This window comes from Chiloscyllium punctatum, chromosome 6, assembly GCF_047496795.1.
Source record: "Chiloscyllium punctatum isolate Juve2018m chromosome 6, sChiPun1.3, whole genome shotgun sequence".
Taxonomy (NCBI): Eukaryota; Metazoa; Chordata; class Chondrichthyes; order Orectolobiformes; family Hemiscylliidae; genus Chiloscyllium; species Chiloscyllium punctatum.
The window spans coordinates 75,647,347-75,662,317 of NC_092744.1; the positions used below are offsets into that span (position 1 = coordinate 75,647,347).

The 14,971-nt window shown below is 40.5% G+C and overlaps 1 protein-coding gene across 1 annotated transcript in view; it reads right to left on the reverse strand.

The window, feature by feature from the left end:
• Nucleotides 1-14,971, reverse strand: part of LOC140479097 (beta-arrestin-1-like) — a 39,223-nt gene that overhangs the window by 15,658 nt on the left and 8,594 nt on the right. Inside the window, exons 3-6 of the mRNA XM_072572965.1 lie at nucleotides 12,244-12,304; nucleotides 9,773-9,817; nucleotides 4,467-4,666; nucleotides 3,219-3,278 (exon numbers count right to left, since the gene is read on the reverse strand). Of these exons, the coding sequence (XP_072429066.1) occupies nucleotides 3,219-3,278; nucleotides 4,467-4,666; nucleotides 9,773-9,817; nucleotides 12,244-12,304 (366 nt within the window). The remainder of the gene's footprint in view (nucleotides 1-3,218; nucleotides 3,279-4,466; nucleotides 4,667-9,772; nucleotides 9,818-12,243; nucleotides 12,305-14,971) is intronic.

Genomic DNA, 14,971 nt, shown 5'->3' on the forward strand with positions numbered 1-14,971 from the left:
CACCATACTTTCTCTAGTGCCATGTTTTATCAACACTAGTGCCATCTTTTTAGTCTTAAATAGTCTAATCACTTACCCTCAACTTCTCCATGTGCTACAAAAAGGGAGGAATCCCCGATGTAACAGGTCTTACATTCACCACCTGCCTCAACCACCAATTCCAATCACCTTTACCCTCTACCTGGAAACAATAGGAGTCCCATTAGCAAAGAAGGAAATTGGGCCCCTAAATGTAGCCATAAACTTTCTTTTTGTTGCCAATAGACAAGTACATTTATACTGATGACCACTTTATATGATGTAACAAAATCTTGAGCATAAAACAAAGAACTTTCAACTGAAGAAATTGTATCAGAGTCTTTACCCATTTACCATTAATTTCGATTTCATCCCACTTTTATTTTTAAAGCCACTATTTAAAAAAAAAATAAAACAATGAGGCTTGCTAGCTTCCGTTTAGTACTTTAACCAAGTGCCACTCCTCTGTGCAAACTGGGAGAGTTACTATGCAAAGTTTCTCATCAGTAAACACGAAAATGAACGTTCCATCAATGTCACTGCTGAGGAAGGAAGCTAGACAATCTATTCCTTTCTTCTAAAATTGAGACCAATTGCAACAGCCCAAGTAGTATCCTAACATAGATCTGGGGTTAATCTTTGCCTGCCCTCATTAGTTTTACTCTATGTGGTGCTTCTTTCTCATGACATCACCGGGGAAAATCAGTGTCCTAAACTGCCAGGATTCATTATCTTGAGATCAACAGTGTTTAGTTTGTCAATTAATCACATGAGTCAGCACAGACACATTCAACAATATTTCTATATTGTGTAGTGTTGAGGTGCAAAGTGAGGTGTTGTGAGTCACTTTAGTTGGTTTTGAATATTTAGTGTCACGTTGGGTGGAGCTGTTTCAGATACAAAGCTGTTCATAAGTTAGCACCATCCAATCTTTTTTCAATGTTATGTTTGCATGCTGATAGCTGAATAGCACATGGGCTGCTTCTGACCCAATGCATCAACAGTGCCGCATGGATTAACATAGCCTCCTTCCAAGCTTTGTCAGTCTGGGGAGATAGGGGTCTAATGATATGCAGAATCATCTCTGGAAATGCACTATGACCTCAGCAGATATAGGCTAGAAGGTTGAAACCAGTGCAACTCTGGTGATATGATCCTTTATTAGAACACAAAGTATTTATAGACATTTTTAACCTTTATTTCCAAAAAGAGGTATTTTTAAAAAGAGGACAGTTACAAAAAAGAGAGCCAGTCTGTGGATATAAATTCGTTGACAGACTGACAAAATCTTTTATGAAGCTCATGAAATGTTGCACCTGTAAAACAATCAGAGAAGCTTCAAATAGGGAGAGGTTTAATAAGAGTAGATAACAAGGGGCTGACTACTCCCCCTCTCAGCAGAAAGTCACCTCTTTACCCTCCAGGAATATACAAAAATTGTTAAAAACTGACTTCTGTGCGTAAGCTTTAGCTGCATATTCCAGTATGCAGACTGAAATGTTGTTAGGGCCATAGCGTTAAGAGTAACTATTTTAAACACCCTGTGTTGCAGGTAAAAGAAAGGACATTCTGAGTGCTGCAATTCTATCACTGTCAATAGGAGTCAGAACTGCAAAACTAAGAATGTCAAAACTAACAAATCAAATGCCAACATCACCCGACCACTACCATTCAATAATGACTACAACTTCTTTTTGCTCTTCATGAACAATTCAGAAACTGAGCCATATATACATACTTTATCATTTTAGCCTCACCTTTTATTTATACTCTGGGTGTATCATTAGAATCTAACATGATCTGAAGGAATGCCTGCGGCCAAATAAAATCAGGAAACAAATGATGGGATATATTAATTCAGAGTTAATTGGATGTCAGTCAATTGGATAAATATGGGGATTTAGCAATCAGTGGTGTGTGAGTTTTATGGAGTAAGGTTAACTTCAATAGAGGTCTCAATTAAACTGTGGACAAACAGTACATGTTATATATATTAGAAGACACTGTGCATATACAAAGTTCATGTACTGTTTGTGTGAAATGCTATTTTCTCTGCCTGTATCTCAACACTACTGACGCTCAGTAGCATCAATGTGTATCATTGACAAGATGCGCTGCAGAAATTTACCAAAACACCTTTGACAGCACCTTACGAACCTACAACCACTTCCATCAAGAAGGACAAAGGCAGCAGATATAGGGAAAATTACAACCTCTAACCTCTCCACCCAACTCCCTTTCCATCCTGACCCTGAAATATATCAGTATTCCATCACTGTCACTGGGTCAAAATCCTGGAATTTCCACCCTAAATGACAATATGGGTCCACAGCACATGAGCTGCATTGGTTCAAGTAGGCAGCTGACCACCACCTTCTCAGAGGCAACTCAGAACAGGCAATAAATGCTGGCCAGATAGTAATGCCCATGAGTGAATAAAAGAAATTGGGAATTAATGAACTGTCTTTTTGTTAATTTAAGAAAACCTGGTTAAATTGGCTCCTTTTGAACCCAAAATTCACTTGGGTCAGGGAGAAAGTGACTCTGAATTGAAAGGATCCTTATTAAATGAACATTGTTGTGACCAACTAGGGAAGTGGGTGAATAAGCAAGGGGAGCCAGTTCTCACCTTCCTCATGCAGGAACTTAATGATTTGGGGTATTCCATGCAGTACCGTAACAAATTAGATCCCCTTACCTGGGTGCTGATCATATCACACTGGACACATGCCAAATGTTTTTAATAAATACTATTTAAGAAACTTCTGAGGTTTGGCAATGAGCTTATCTGAGGTGCAGAAGAACCTCTACTAAAACAAGTGCTGCCCTGACACCAGCCCGTAACACCCACTGGTAAGCAGTTCAAGGTGACTCCTGATCTGACTACTATATACCCTTTCATGGCTCTTCTTGAGGGAGACTTTACAATTTTACTTACTGTCTTACCAAAATAGTGTTGCTGAGTTTGACTGCAAACATAGGTTTAGGTTCTGCCATAGTGGTCATTTGTCACTGTCTGAAAACCTTAAACTTTTTCAACACCTTTTAGGTTAGTCTTATGGGCAGAGGGTAGCAACATTTGGGCTTGGCCTTAATATACTGTCCATTCCCTTAATATACTGAGCCAGTGCACCAGATCCTTAAGACATCCATTCTTGTTAGACACCCCTTGAGCCCACGCAGCACCTGAAAGCGCTCACCTTGTCAATTTCATTGGCACCCAGCTGCAAGGTTACGGAACAGGGTAGATAGTCCGGGAACTGTCAAAGGAGAAATAGAAAGCATGAACACTTTTGGGTTGAGACCTCATTTTGATGCAACACAAACCCAAGAAAAATAAGCTGCAGTACACCAACTGCTCATTATCTTTAGTGGATAGGGGCACTGATTTTCCATGGATAGCAAAGAAAAAGGGGATATCATTCCAATTTAACTCTCCCATGGATTATAAATGATCACATGCTCACACTGGACAAGTCTGGTGCCTACTTTACAATTCAGGGTGTATCTCAATATCTCACATTGCCTAGGGTAGCCCCATTATTAATCCTATATCTCCTGTTGATTGTAACTGACAATGAAATGGGTGATTCAAATACAAAAGTCTCTCTGTAAAGAAACATTTCCACTACTATCGTCTTACTCATGTATGCTTGCTGTCGATATAGCCCTGCTTCAACTGAGTGGTATGCTGTAATCATTCCATTCCACACTAGCTAATTTTCCTTTGGTGCATAGCGGCAATTCTTTAAATGTGGAAAGATTTATATAACAAGATTTTGCAGGGTGAAGAAGGCCATTGTCTGTGTCTGTGCCATAGCAGAGTACAAGAGTAAACCATAGTCCAGGGATTGGAGGTCACGTGTAGCACAGACTGTGTAAAGTCTTTATTTCCTGAAGGAATTACTGAATCAAACAGATTTATATCACACTGTGGTTGTGTCATTGTTACCATTGCAGATGGTAACAATTTATTCCAGAGATTTTGTTCACTTGAATATAAGTTCCCCAGTTGTCATGATTTCAACTTGTAGTGGAAGTAGTGGAAGTGAGTTATTTAGCCCATCGAGTCCACACCAACCCTCCATACAGCATCCTACATAGACCCACCCCCTACTCTATCCCTGTAACCCTGCATTTCCTATGGCTAATCTACCTAACCTGCAAATCTTTGGACTGAATCGTGTCTAACCGTACATCAAGTCAGTCCAGTAACAAAATAATTCTCTCACCATATCACCAGTTTATTGGCAGGCAGGAGTTGCATATGGCTCCAGCAACAGCTCAATTCATTTTAACAAAATCACAACTTTGAATGACAATAGGAGCCATTGAAGATTGTGTAATTGAAAAGTAGTGATGTCAGATTATTACAAGCTTCACAAATAATCAGATAACTTGCGAGCTCCTCCCCGGTTACAAGTACAGCAGTGGTTCAATGTAAGTACCTGAAAGTAGAATGGATAAGCTTTATCTCCAAACTTTCTTTCCAAACGCTCCTGCAACTTGGTTTGAGCTTTAGCTTTTTCTCCTGATGGAGGTGGATAGACTTGCACAGTGGACTCATATAAATCTCTTCTGAACTTCAACCCACAAACATCTATATCCTCACGCCCATAGCGGAATGCACAGAGTAGTCTGCAAAACACTGAATAGTCCAGAAATGACACACAGATCGTAAAGTTATTTTAAGAACTTGGGAATTACAAAGTAACATAGATAGGTCAACTGAATGGGCAAAGTTGGCAAATGGAGCATAAAGTTGGAAAAAGTGAAATGATTCATTTTGACTTGGATAAAAATGAAGCATATTATCTAAAGGGTGAGAGATTGCAGAGCCTTAAGGTGCAGAGGGATCTGAGTGCCCTAGTACATGAATCACAAAAGATAAGTATGCAAGTGCAACAAGTAAGCTGGAAATCCAATACACCATTGTTATTTTATTGTAGGGAGAATGAAATATACAGGGCATTGTAGAGACTACATCTGAAGTACTGTGTAAAATATTAAGTTTCCTATTAAAGAATATAAATGAATTAGAAGCAGTTCAGAGAGGTTTTATATATGAATGAATTAGGTGGACTGTCTGAGAGGACAGATACAGGTTAGCTGGAGCTTAGAAGTGTAGGAGGGATTTGATTGAGAAAAAGATATAGGCATCTTGGTAAGTTGAATATAGAAAGGGTATTTTATCTGCTGGGAAAATCTAGAACTAGGAATCACTGTTTCACATTAAGGGGTTACCCATTTAAGACAGAGATGAGGAGAAACTTTTTCTCACAGAGGGTTTTGAATCTTTTGCATTCTCTTCCGCAATTGTGGTAGGAGCAGGCTCTGAATATTTTTTAAGGCAGAAAATATCAGTTTTCTTTAATAAGCATGTGGAGCTAAAGGGTATTGGGAGCAGGCAGGAATGAGGAATAATCAGATCAGTCACAATTTTATTGAGTGGCAGAACAGCCAAAGGGCCAGATATCCTACACTACTCCTAATTCATACGTTTGTATGAAATAGTTGTCACTAAATGTCAGCAGTGAATAATGTTCCATATAGTTCTGCAACTTGTTTTACATGACATTTCATTAATCCTCCGTTATGGAAGGATTTCTCACAGGAGACATGTATTCAGCTCAATTAGTTACTATTTTTTATTTGGCTCATGGCAGATAGATCAAGGTTTCAGACCTACTGCTTCCTCTTCTTCATTTCAGCACTCCCATTAATTCTTTCTGCTTGAGGATCAACATCTTGTACATCTTTCAACAATTCCTGACATAGATCTAGCAAGGTAAAACTGGACATCAGTGAGGCACTATAGGCCATTAGCAGCAGAATTGTAGTGCACTGCATCCCCCTCTGTCTACCATTACCATTATGGTGGGAGATCAGGCCTCCTTCAATAGGGAGTACAGGTAGGCATGCTACAAGCAGCATCAGGAAAACCTAAAAATGAGGTGTCAACCTAGAGAAGCTATCACACAGGACTACTTGTGTGCAAAGCAGCACAGCAGCACACAGTAGACAGAGCTAAGCGATCCTACAGTCATTAAAGAGCTGCAGTCCTGCCTCATTCAGTTGTGAATGGTGATGGACAATTGAAAACTCACCATCAGATGGGACTCCAAAAAAACCTCATCCTCAATGATGGGGGAGCACAGAACATCATGCAAAACATAAGGCTGAAGTATTTTCACCCATCTTCAGCTAGAAGTGCCGAGTGAATGGTCCATCTCGGCCTCCTCTAAAGGTCCCCACCATTATGGAATTGTTATGATTCTGCCAATTTGAGTCACTCCAAGTGATATCAAGAAACAGTTGGAAGCACTGTACATTGCAAAGACTATGGGACCTGACAACTTTCAAGCAATACTACTGAAGACTTGTGACCCTGGTACAGCTATAACTGGCATATACCCAACCATGTCGTAAATTGCCCAAACCAAACTGGCCGATTACAGCCCTATCTGTCTAGTCTCGATCCTAAGTAAAGTGATGGAAATGATCATTTACAGTGTTATCCAGCAGTACTTACTCAACAATAACTTGCTCACTGATGCTCAGTTTGTGTTTTGACAGGATCATTAAGCTCCTGACCTCATTGCAGTCTGTGTGTCCACATATAACAAAGTATGGCATCAAGAAGCCCCAGCAAATGGGTCAATGAGAATCAACAGGAAACCTCTTCACCCGTTGGAGTTATTCCTAGCATAAAGGAAGATGGTTGTGGTTGTTGAAGGCCAATTTCTCAGCCTCAGAACATTACTATGGACAGTCCTTACGGGAGTGTCCTAAGTTCAAACATTTTCACCTTCCCTCCATCAAAAGATCAAAGTGGGGATGTTTGCTGATGATTGCACAATGTCCAGCACCATTTGTCACTCCTCAAATACTGAAGCAGCCTTTGTCCATATGTGCAATGTCCAGGGTTGGGCGGTTAAGTAGCAAATAACATTCATGCCCACAGGTGCCAGGCAATGCCATCTCCAACAGAGACAGCTAACCCTAACCATTGCCTTTGATAGCCTTTGGCATTACCATCACTAAATCCTCACTATCTACCATCTGGGGGCCATTACTGGACAGAAATTGAACTCAGCTGACTATTTAAATACAGTGGCTACAAGAGCAGGTTAGAGGTTAGAAATTCTACAGTGACCAGCTCACTCCCTGTCTCCACAACATCTTTACACCATCTACAAGGCTCAAGTCAGGAGTGTGATTGAATACTCCCAATTAGTCTCGAAAGGGTTAGCTCCTATAATGCTCAAGACGCTTGACACCATTAGAACAAAGCAGTCTTTTGATTAGTACCCCAACCAACGTTTTAAACATTTATTCTCCTCACCACTGCTGCTCAGAAGCAGTGGTGTATAACATCTACAAGATGCATTTTTTAAAAATTCACCAGTGCTCTTTAGTTAGCAATTTTAATTCCATGACCACTGCCAGCAAGAAGATAATTGAGGTCATCACAACCTGTAAGTTCCCCTCCAAGCTACACACCATCCTGATTTGAAACTATATCAGCATTCCTTCATTATCGAGGGCTCAGAATCATAGAACTTCCTTCCTAGTAGTTAACCCTACACCCCAAAGTCTACATTGGTTGAAGAAGGCAGCTCGCAGCCATCTTCTCAGGGCAATTAGGGATGGGCAGTAAATGTTGGCCCCTGCCAGAAATACCCACATCCTGTGAAAGAGTAATAAAAAAGAGTCATGATAGTATGGTTATCCCTTCATCCACTCCTACTGGGGATGTGTTCTGTGAAGGCTTTAGCAGATGTGGCTTGAATGTGCAGCTCTTGCAAATGGAAATGCTCAGTTATCTGGTTGCAGCTATGGATGGAACGAGATTTGCCTCAGATAAAAGCTTCAAAAAACTGTCAGCCAAACAGTTGAACTGGTGGATTGGAATGCAGGACACCTGCCTTCAGTCTATCAGAATTATGCTGGCCCAAGCCTGAAGAGTCCCAAGGGGTCTAAACTTAACCAGCTCTGTGATCGGGCCTAGCCAGTGCACACTTAATTGAAGAGACCCAAAGGATCAGTACAACCTTGCCAAGGCTTCATGGACACACCTAGGGTGGGCCAGTCATTCACTGTGACAGATAGTTCATCTGATGAGAAATGGAAATTTGCAGACAATTACAGGTTGTTCTGGTATAATGTGCGTTTTGTCAATGTGAATTAGCTATAATGTGATTGACAAATTGTGGATGCCGCTTGGATAACGCAAACTTTCTAATGAATGGGTATAGCGATCATCTACAGTCTGATTTTCCAGAGTGTGACTTTCTGCAGCTCGAGGTTTCAGAGGAACACAACTGTTGCGTTATAGCAGAATGACCACCACACAAGCAGTGGTCCCCAGTGAAACACAGGAGAAGCTTAGAATAAACTATATAGAGCAGTGTATGATTGCAAATATGATTAGGAAGTGTCATAGTCCTCCTAATTCCACTGAATGACTTTTTAAAAATTGACGTATTACAAGTTGCTAAAATGTCCGTCCATTCTGCTTTCTGCAATGTCTTCTTTAGCAGGCCCTGAGTTCATATTTTCCAGGAGTCTTAAACTTGTTCAAAATATCCATCCTGGTTTGTAAAAAATAGACCTCAGGAATTTAGCAGTGTTAAGAATAATTGTGAGAGTAGGGTGCAGAATCTTCCATAGAAAAATTGGCATGGTTGGTACTTGTTTTGAAACCTCAAAATGACCGCACAATGTAGCCATTAGTGCCTGTCCCAACACTTCAATGGTGTTAAACAAAAAGAGAAATTGCTAGAGAAACTCAACAGAACACAGAGAAACAAAACAGAAGGGTAAAAAAACCGTTAACATTTCATGTCCAGTGACCCTTCTTCAGAGTTTCTCCAGTAATTTCTGTTTTTGTTTCAGATCTTCAACATCTGTAGTTCTTTGTTTTATTCAATTCAATGTTGTCCATTTTCACTCGCTCATGCAGGAGATATGGTCTTTAAATGCTCATGCATGGGTCATTATGTGTACATCTGAGCAGGTTACAAAAGGCTATCAATGTGTTATTGGAAGTCAAATGAAATGAGCTAGAGTTCTTCAGCAATTTATTTTAAACACAGCTTGATCATGTTTAATCGACCAATAAAAGTACAGCGTTTGAGGATTTAGTGAATGTCAGGTTACAGTGTGTGTGAGGTTCAGTGCGTGTGAGTGTCAGTGTGTGTCAGTGTGTGTGTGAGTGTCAGTGTGTGTGTGAGCATTCTGTATACATAAGGACCAATTTATCCAGGTTTCAGTGAATGTAATAAGGGTTTAGAAAACAGAACATAGAACAATACAGCGCAGAACAAGCCCTTCGGCCCTCGACGTTGCGCCGACCTGTGAACTATTCTCAGCTCGTCCCCCTACACTATCCCAAAATCATCCATGTACTTTTCTAAGGATCGTTTAAATCTCCCTAATGTGGCTGAGTTGACTACATTAGCAGTTAAGGCATTCCACGCCCATACCACTCTGAGTAAAGTTTGGTTTTGGTGTCAGGACTCTGAGCGTTTGTGAAGTTTTGTGTCTCAGAGGTTCTGTGTTTATGAAGCATAATCTGTACTTGAAAGTGCAAGGTGTTGTATTTTTGATCAAAAATATTATGTTAACCCTCAAGTAATAAATATCCGTTGATCTTATTTCTCAGGACACAAAACTTTTACAGAAAAGCAAGAGTCTGAGCAAATGGTCAAGACAATCATTTTTTTTTCAACATTACAGTGGGATTTCTCACCTTTTCTATCCTTAATGTAACCAGTGTCCAATACAAGCACACCATCTGCAAATAAATCAGATAAGATCAGTTACTGCAACCAGATTTGATCATGCTGTTTGGTTCTTTCAACAACAGCTTTCCCATGAACCAGCTCAGAACACTATGATTCATCCAGTTCAGTACAAGATCCCCTATCAGAAATACTCTGTAGATCATTCTGCACCAACCCTGGGGCTTCTCTTTAGCTCTATCATTCTGGGTAGAATCAGCACCAACTTTCCCATTCACCAATCTTGAAATGTTATGTGTTATGGTACTAACTGCCAATACTGCCAACAATCTGTCCTGGTTGTTGTGTGGTATCGGAGGTACACTATTATTGGAGTTGGATTACATGAGATGGATTTTTTTGGGGGTGGATTAAATAAGAGAAGTTTTGTATTTTAGGGAGTGTGATGTCCACGCAGTGTTGATTCTGGCAGCAATGTAAAGAGTTCATTGATTTGCTGAGGCACAGGCAGTTACCTAAGTAGCCTGTTCAGGTTTCCTTGATCAAATCAATGAAGGACCCAGTATGGGTGGCAGAGGTTACAGTTGGTGGCATACACCCATTAGGAATTAACAAAGTCCACGGAGTATTGGTAAAAGTAGGGCTAAATAAACAGGTTTCTCCCCTGATTAATTTTATAGATGTCTTATTTGGGAGATGTGGAAAATATAGCAATAAAGATCTGTAATGTGCATTGATTACATTGGGGATAGGTTTCTTTGGAGTTGAATTGCATTGGGATTGGATTCTATAGGAACTGCATGATATTGGTTGCAATATATAGATCTATTGTGTTAGAATTATGGTATTTTGATATTTTTAGGTTGGGTTTTATTGGGAGGGAAGTCTTGTGGCACAATGGGTAGTATCACTGGCTCAGAGCTAGGAGCTCCAGGTTCGAGCTCAGAGAAGATACATTCATAACATCCATTAGAAAGACAGAGGTTGAAGGGGGCCTAATTGAGGTTTATAAAATCATGAGAGATTATAGATAGGGTGGATAATAAGAAGCCTTTTCCCAGGGTAGGGGACTCAATTACTAGGGGTCACGAGTCCAAGGTGAGCGGAGAAAAGTTTAAGGGAAGTATGTGTGGAAGGTTCTTCGTGCACAGGGTGGTGGGTGCCTGGAATGTGGTGTCAGCAGAGGTGATAGAGGCGGGTGTGATAGCGTCATTTAAGATGTATTGAGACAGATACATGAATGGGCAGGGAGCAAAGGGATATAGATCCTTGGAAAATAGGTAACGGGTTTAGACAGAGGATCTGGATCAGCACAGGTTTGGAGGGCCAAAGGGCTTGTTCCTGTGCTGTAATTTTCTTTGCTCTTTGTTCTTTGTATGACCAAAATCCTCCTGATACCCCCATAGCAAGTAATAAGAGTAGGGGAGTATTCAGGTCAGCCATGCTTGATTTGGACTGGTTGCTTCAAGCTATAGCTTCTGGCAATAGGCTAGCAGACTGTTCCAGGAAAGTCTAGCTGTGGAGAGAGTTACTGGGGATATGTTTGTGCGCCTCATGTGTGACTAGGCTTGGGCTAGTCTCAGGACTATATTAAAGACTCTCAGGCTATATTAAAGAGTCTGCAAAGGAGTTATTCTGTATTAAGGAAGAATGTATTGTATTAAGGAAGAATAATATTGTGGAGGATTGTGTTGAGGAATGGTAATAATGTGAAATATATTAAATTATATTATGTTTGGAATTTACTGTTGTTGTACATTGTTTTTATAAAATTGCACTGCTGAACTGTCAATAGCAGCAGCTTTTTCCTGAGCTTTGTTCAGAAGGTGTATTGCACAACAGTTTTGTTTTCTCAGTGTCCATTTAGGAAAGTGTTATTTTGGTGGAAACATCAGGTTGATTTTTTTGAGCAGATGTAAATGCTCTGTTTGTAACACTCAGCTCATAATCATTCACAATGCAAATCTCATGGCTCAGCAGTGCTTCGTGGCTCTGCCCCCAAACGTTTGTTTCACTGTAGAATCTCCATAATAAAACTGATGAAGTTGACAGCAATGTTGATTTGACTGACGCTCCAGATACCCTGTCTGAAACAGTCCATGGTTTTCTGCATTTTGCTGTCCACTCTATGCTGATCCTATCAGCTTTTCCTCTCATGGCTATAGTGACATTTCTAAATATCGCTACATACAGTGTTTACTTTAATGATCAAGATGGAAGAAGTTGGCTTAAGTTCTTTCTAATGCAGGCTAACAAACACTTAACTGGAAAACTACAATGCATGTCTGTCAATTTTATGTGAATAAATTATCCGTTAACATTAAGGAACATAGTCATTATGGGATAGTGCATACTTGCTACCTAAAAGCATCCGGTCAATTTTCTTTACAGTGGCAAAAAGAATTGCGATTTTAATGGGTACAAAGTGTAGAATCTCTTGGTATTGCAAAACAAGTTTTCTTTCAGAACATACACTTACCAACAGGATCAGTGTGGGTGACATGATCCACAAAGTCTCTCTTGCCCAAGTAGACAGCAATCTGTGAAAGTAGTGATAAAACAGTGTTAGGTCAATCTGAGACTGAGACGGTCATTACGAATTACATCCTCTGCCTGTCACAACAATGACCTCTGCTTCCATGTAACATAACTTTGCTTTATGTGTTATTCATGACTTAAGGTTAAAACAGGCTTCGTTTGAGAATAATGTCCTTGCAATTTATAAAAAGGGAAAGAAAGAACTGTGAAAGAAAGAGAGAAAGAGAAAACAGTTAAACAATGCTTACACGGGGGATCTAATATGGCGGCGATCTGAGAAGATCACACTGCAGAGCTTCGCATCGCAGCAGGAGCAGGACGGTCCTTTAACTCACCCAACCCAGGTCATCAGGATTTCTTGGGGCATTGGAAAGATTGTGGAGCCCCAAGAAACATTTAAAAATTGACTTACCTGTATTTTCAGCTGTCCAGAAATGCCTAAAAAGGGAGGAGGAGCATCTGAGGCCGGGCCTGCAGCAGCCTCAGAGCAGATTACTCTCCAGGACCTGGTGAACCAGCTCTCGAAATCTCGCGAGATGTTGGGGAAATAGATTGAAGAGAAGCTGGCTCCAGTCTCTCTCATGCTGCAGAAGCATGAGCAGCAGCTGGGAGACCTGGAGAAGAGGACGGATGAGGTGGAGCACAGGGTCACAGATGTGGAAGCTGATGCCAGTTCATTCAAGGAAGAGATTCAAGTCCTGAAGATGCAGGTTCATAATTTGCATGACCAAGTGGATGATCTTGAAAACAGGGGCAGGAGAAAAAACATTCAGATCATCAGTCTGCCTGAGGGTAAGGAAGGTGAGCAACCTGCGGAATTTTTTGAAGATTGACTTCCGAAATTCCTTGACTTGGAGACTGGCCTGAGAGGATTGAAGATAGAGAGGGCACACCGGGTCGCAGCACGGAGATCGGGTCTGGGTCAACGCCCTTGTCCTTTCCTGGTGGTGTTCCATCATTACCGAGATAAGGAGAGAGTCATGGAGGCTTCCAGACTCCAGGGGAAGGAGCCAAAGGCCCTAATTTACGAGGGGTCTAAGATCATGTTTTTTCAGGACTTTTCAGCGGCGGTGATCCAGAAACGAAAATCGTATGATGGTGTCAAGAGAAGACTGAAGGAGCTTGGGATTCAGTACTCCCTGAGATATCTGGCAGTGCTTCGGATCACCTTAGATGGATCCATGCATCTCTTTGACACATCGGAGAAGGCAAGAGACTTTGTAGAAAAACTAACCTAAGTTAAACAATTGTAGTGTGTATAAATATTGTTGCTTGGGTATGTGTTTATCATTCTGTAAAAGAAATGGAGGAAATCCGGTTGGAGCTTTGTTTTTCCCCTTTTTTTACCTCTATTGATAATAATTTGGTTCAAACTATGTCTGGCAGTGGTTAAGATGTACATTTTAAATTTCTAAGTTAGACATACCAAAGGATGAGTGGGGTATTTATTCCCCTTTTTTAATAAAAGAATTATTTTTATTCATATTGATATTCTATGGAGTGTTTATTCTTTTAGCTTGTGCTTGCGATGCGGCTCTAGCTGGGAGAAGTGAAGATGGTCGAGATGGTTAGATGCCTATTTATAGGCAGTTCGGGATGGGTAGTTGCCCCCTCTGGGCAGAGGATGAGTTTCCCTACTCAGCGCTATTGGCGCTTTATATGTTGGTTTGTTTTCTGGTTTTTGTTGTTTTTTATTTTTAATAATTTTGTATGTTTGTTAAATGTAGTGGTTTTAATTAATGAAGTTTTTATATTTGGTGGACCATGCGACACTAAGGCTCAGCAATTTGTGGTTCGGGTTCCTCTTCTTTGGAATTTAAATGTAATTGCAGAAGATTATGGCTAATGATTTGATTAAATGGTGTACCTGGAATATCAAGGGAAGTCATTCACCAATTAAGAAGAAGAACGTACTCTTGAGTCTTAGAAAGGAGAAGGTGGATATTGCTTTGTTACAGGAGACACATTTGGATGACAAGGAGCATCTGAAATTACAGCAAAATGGCTTTGACCGAGTTTATTTTTCATCATTTAAAAGCAGAAGTAGGGGAGTGGCTATATTGGTTAGGAAAAATCTCTCATTTAAATTGTTGGAATGTGTTAAAGACACATATTGGAGGTTTGTAATTCTTAAAGCCTTGATAAATAGGGAAGAATATGGTATTTTAAATGTTTATTATCCCCCAGCTCATCCTCTTAAATTCTTAGTAGATGCTTTTTCTAAACTGATAAGTCTCAAGTCTCGGCACATCATTATAGGGGGAGATTTTAACTGCCTCATGGACCCCACAGTAGACAGGTTGCTTAAAGGTCCCTCGATATCCTCTGCACAAACTAAACAGTTATTGGGTTTGTGTGGGGAATTAGGATTGGTGGACATCTGGAGGTGTCTCCACCCTACAGGTAGGGATTTCATGTTTTTCTCCAATCCGCACAGATGTCACACGAGGATTGATTTTTTTCTGACCCCTGCGGTAACCCTGGATCTGGTGGCATCCTGTACAATTGGTAATATTGCCATCTCTGATCATCCTCCAGTGTACCTCATGGTTAAGATTAAGGATGTTACAGTGGATTCAAAGTACTGGCGAATGGACCCCTTTATGCTCATGGACAGTAAGTTTGTGGATTATTTCTCTAGGGAATTTCAGGCATTCCTAGACATCAAC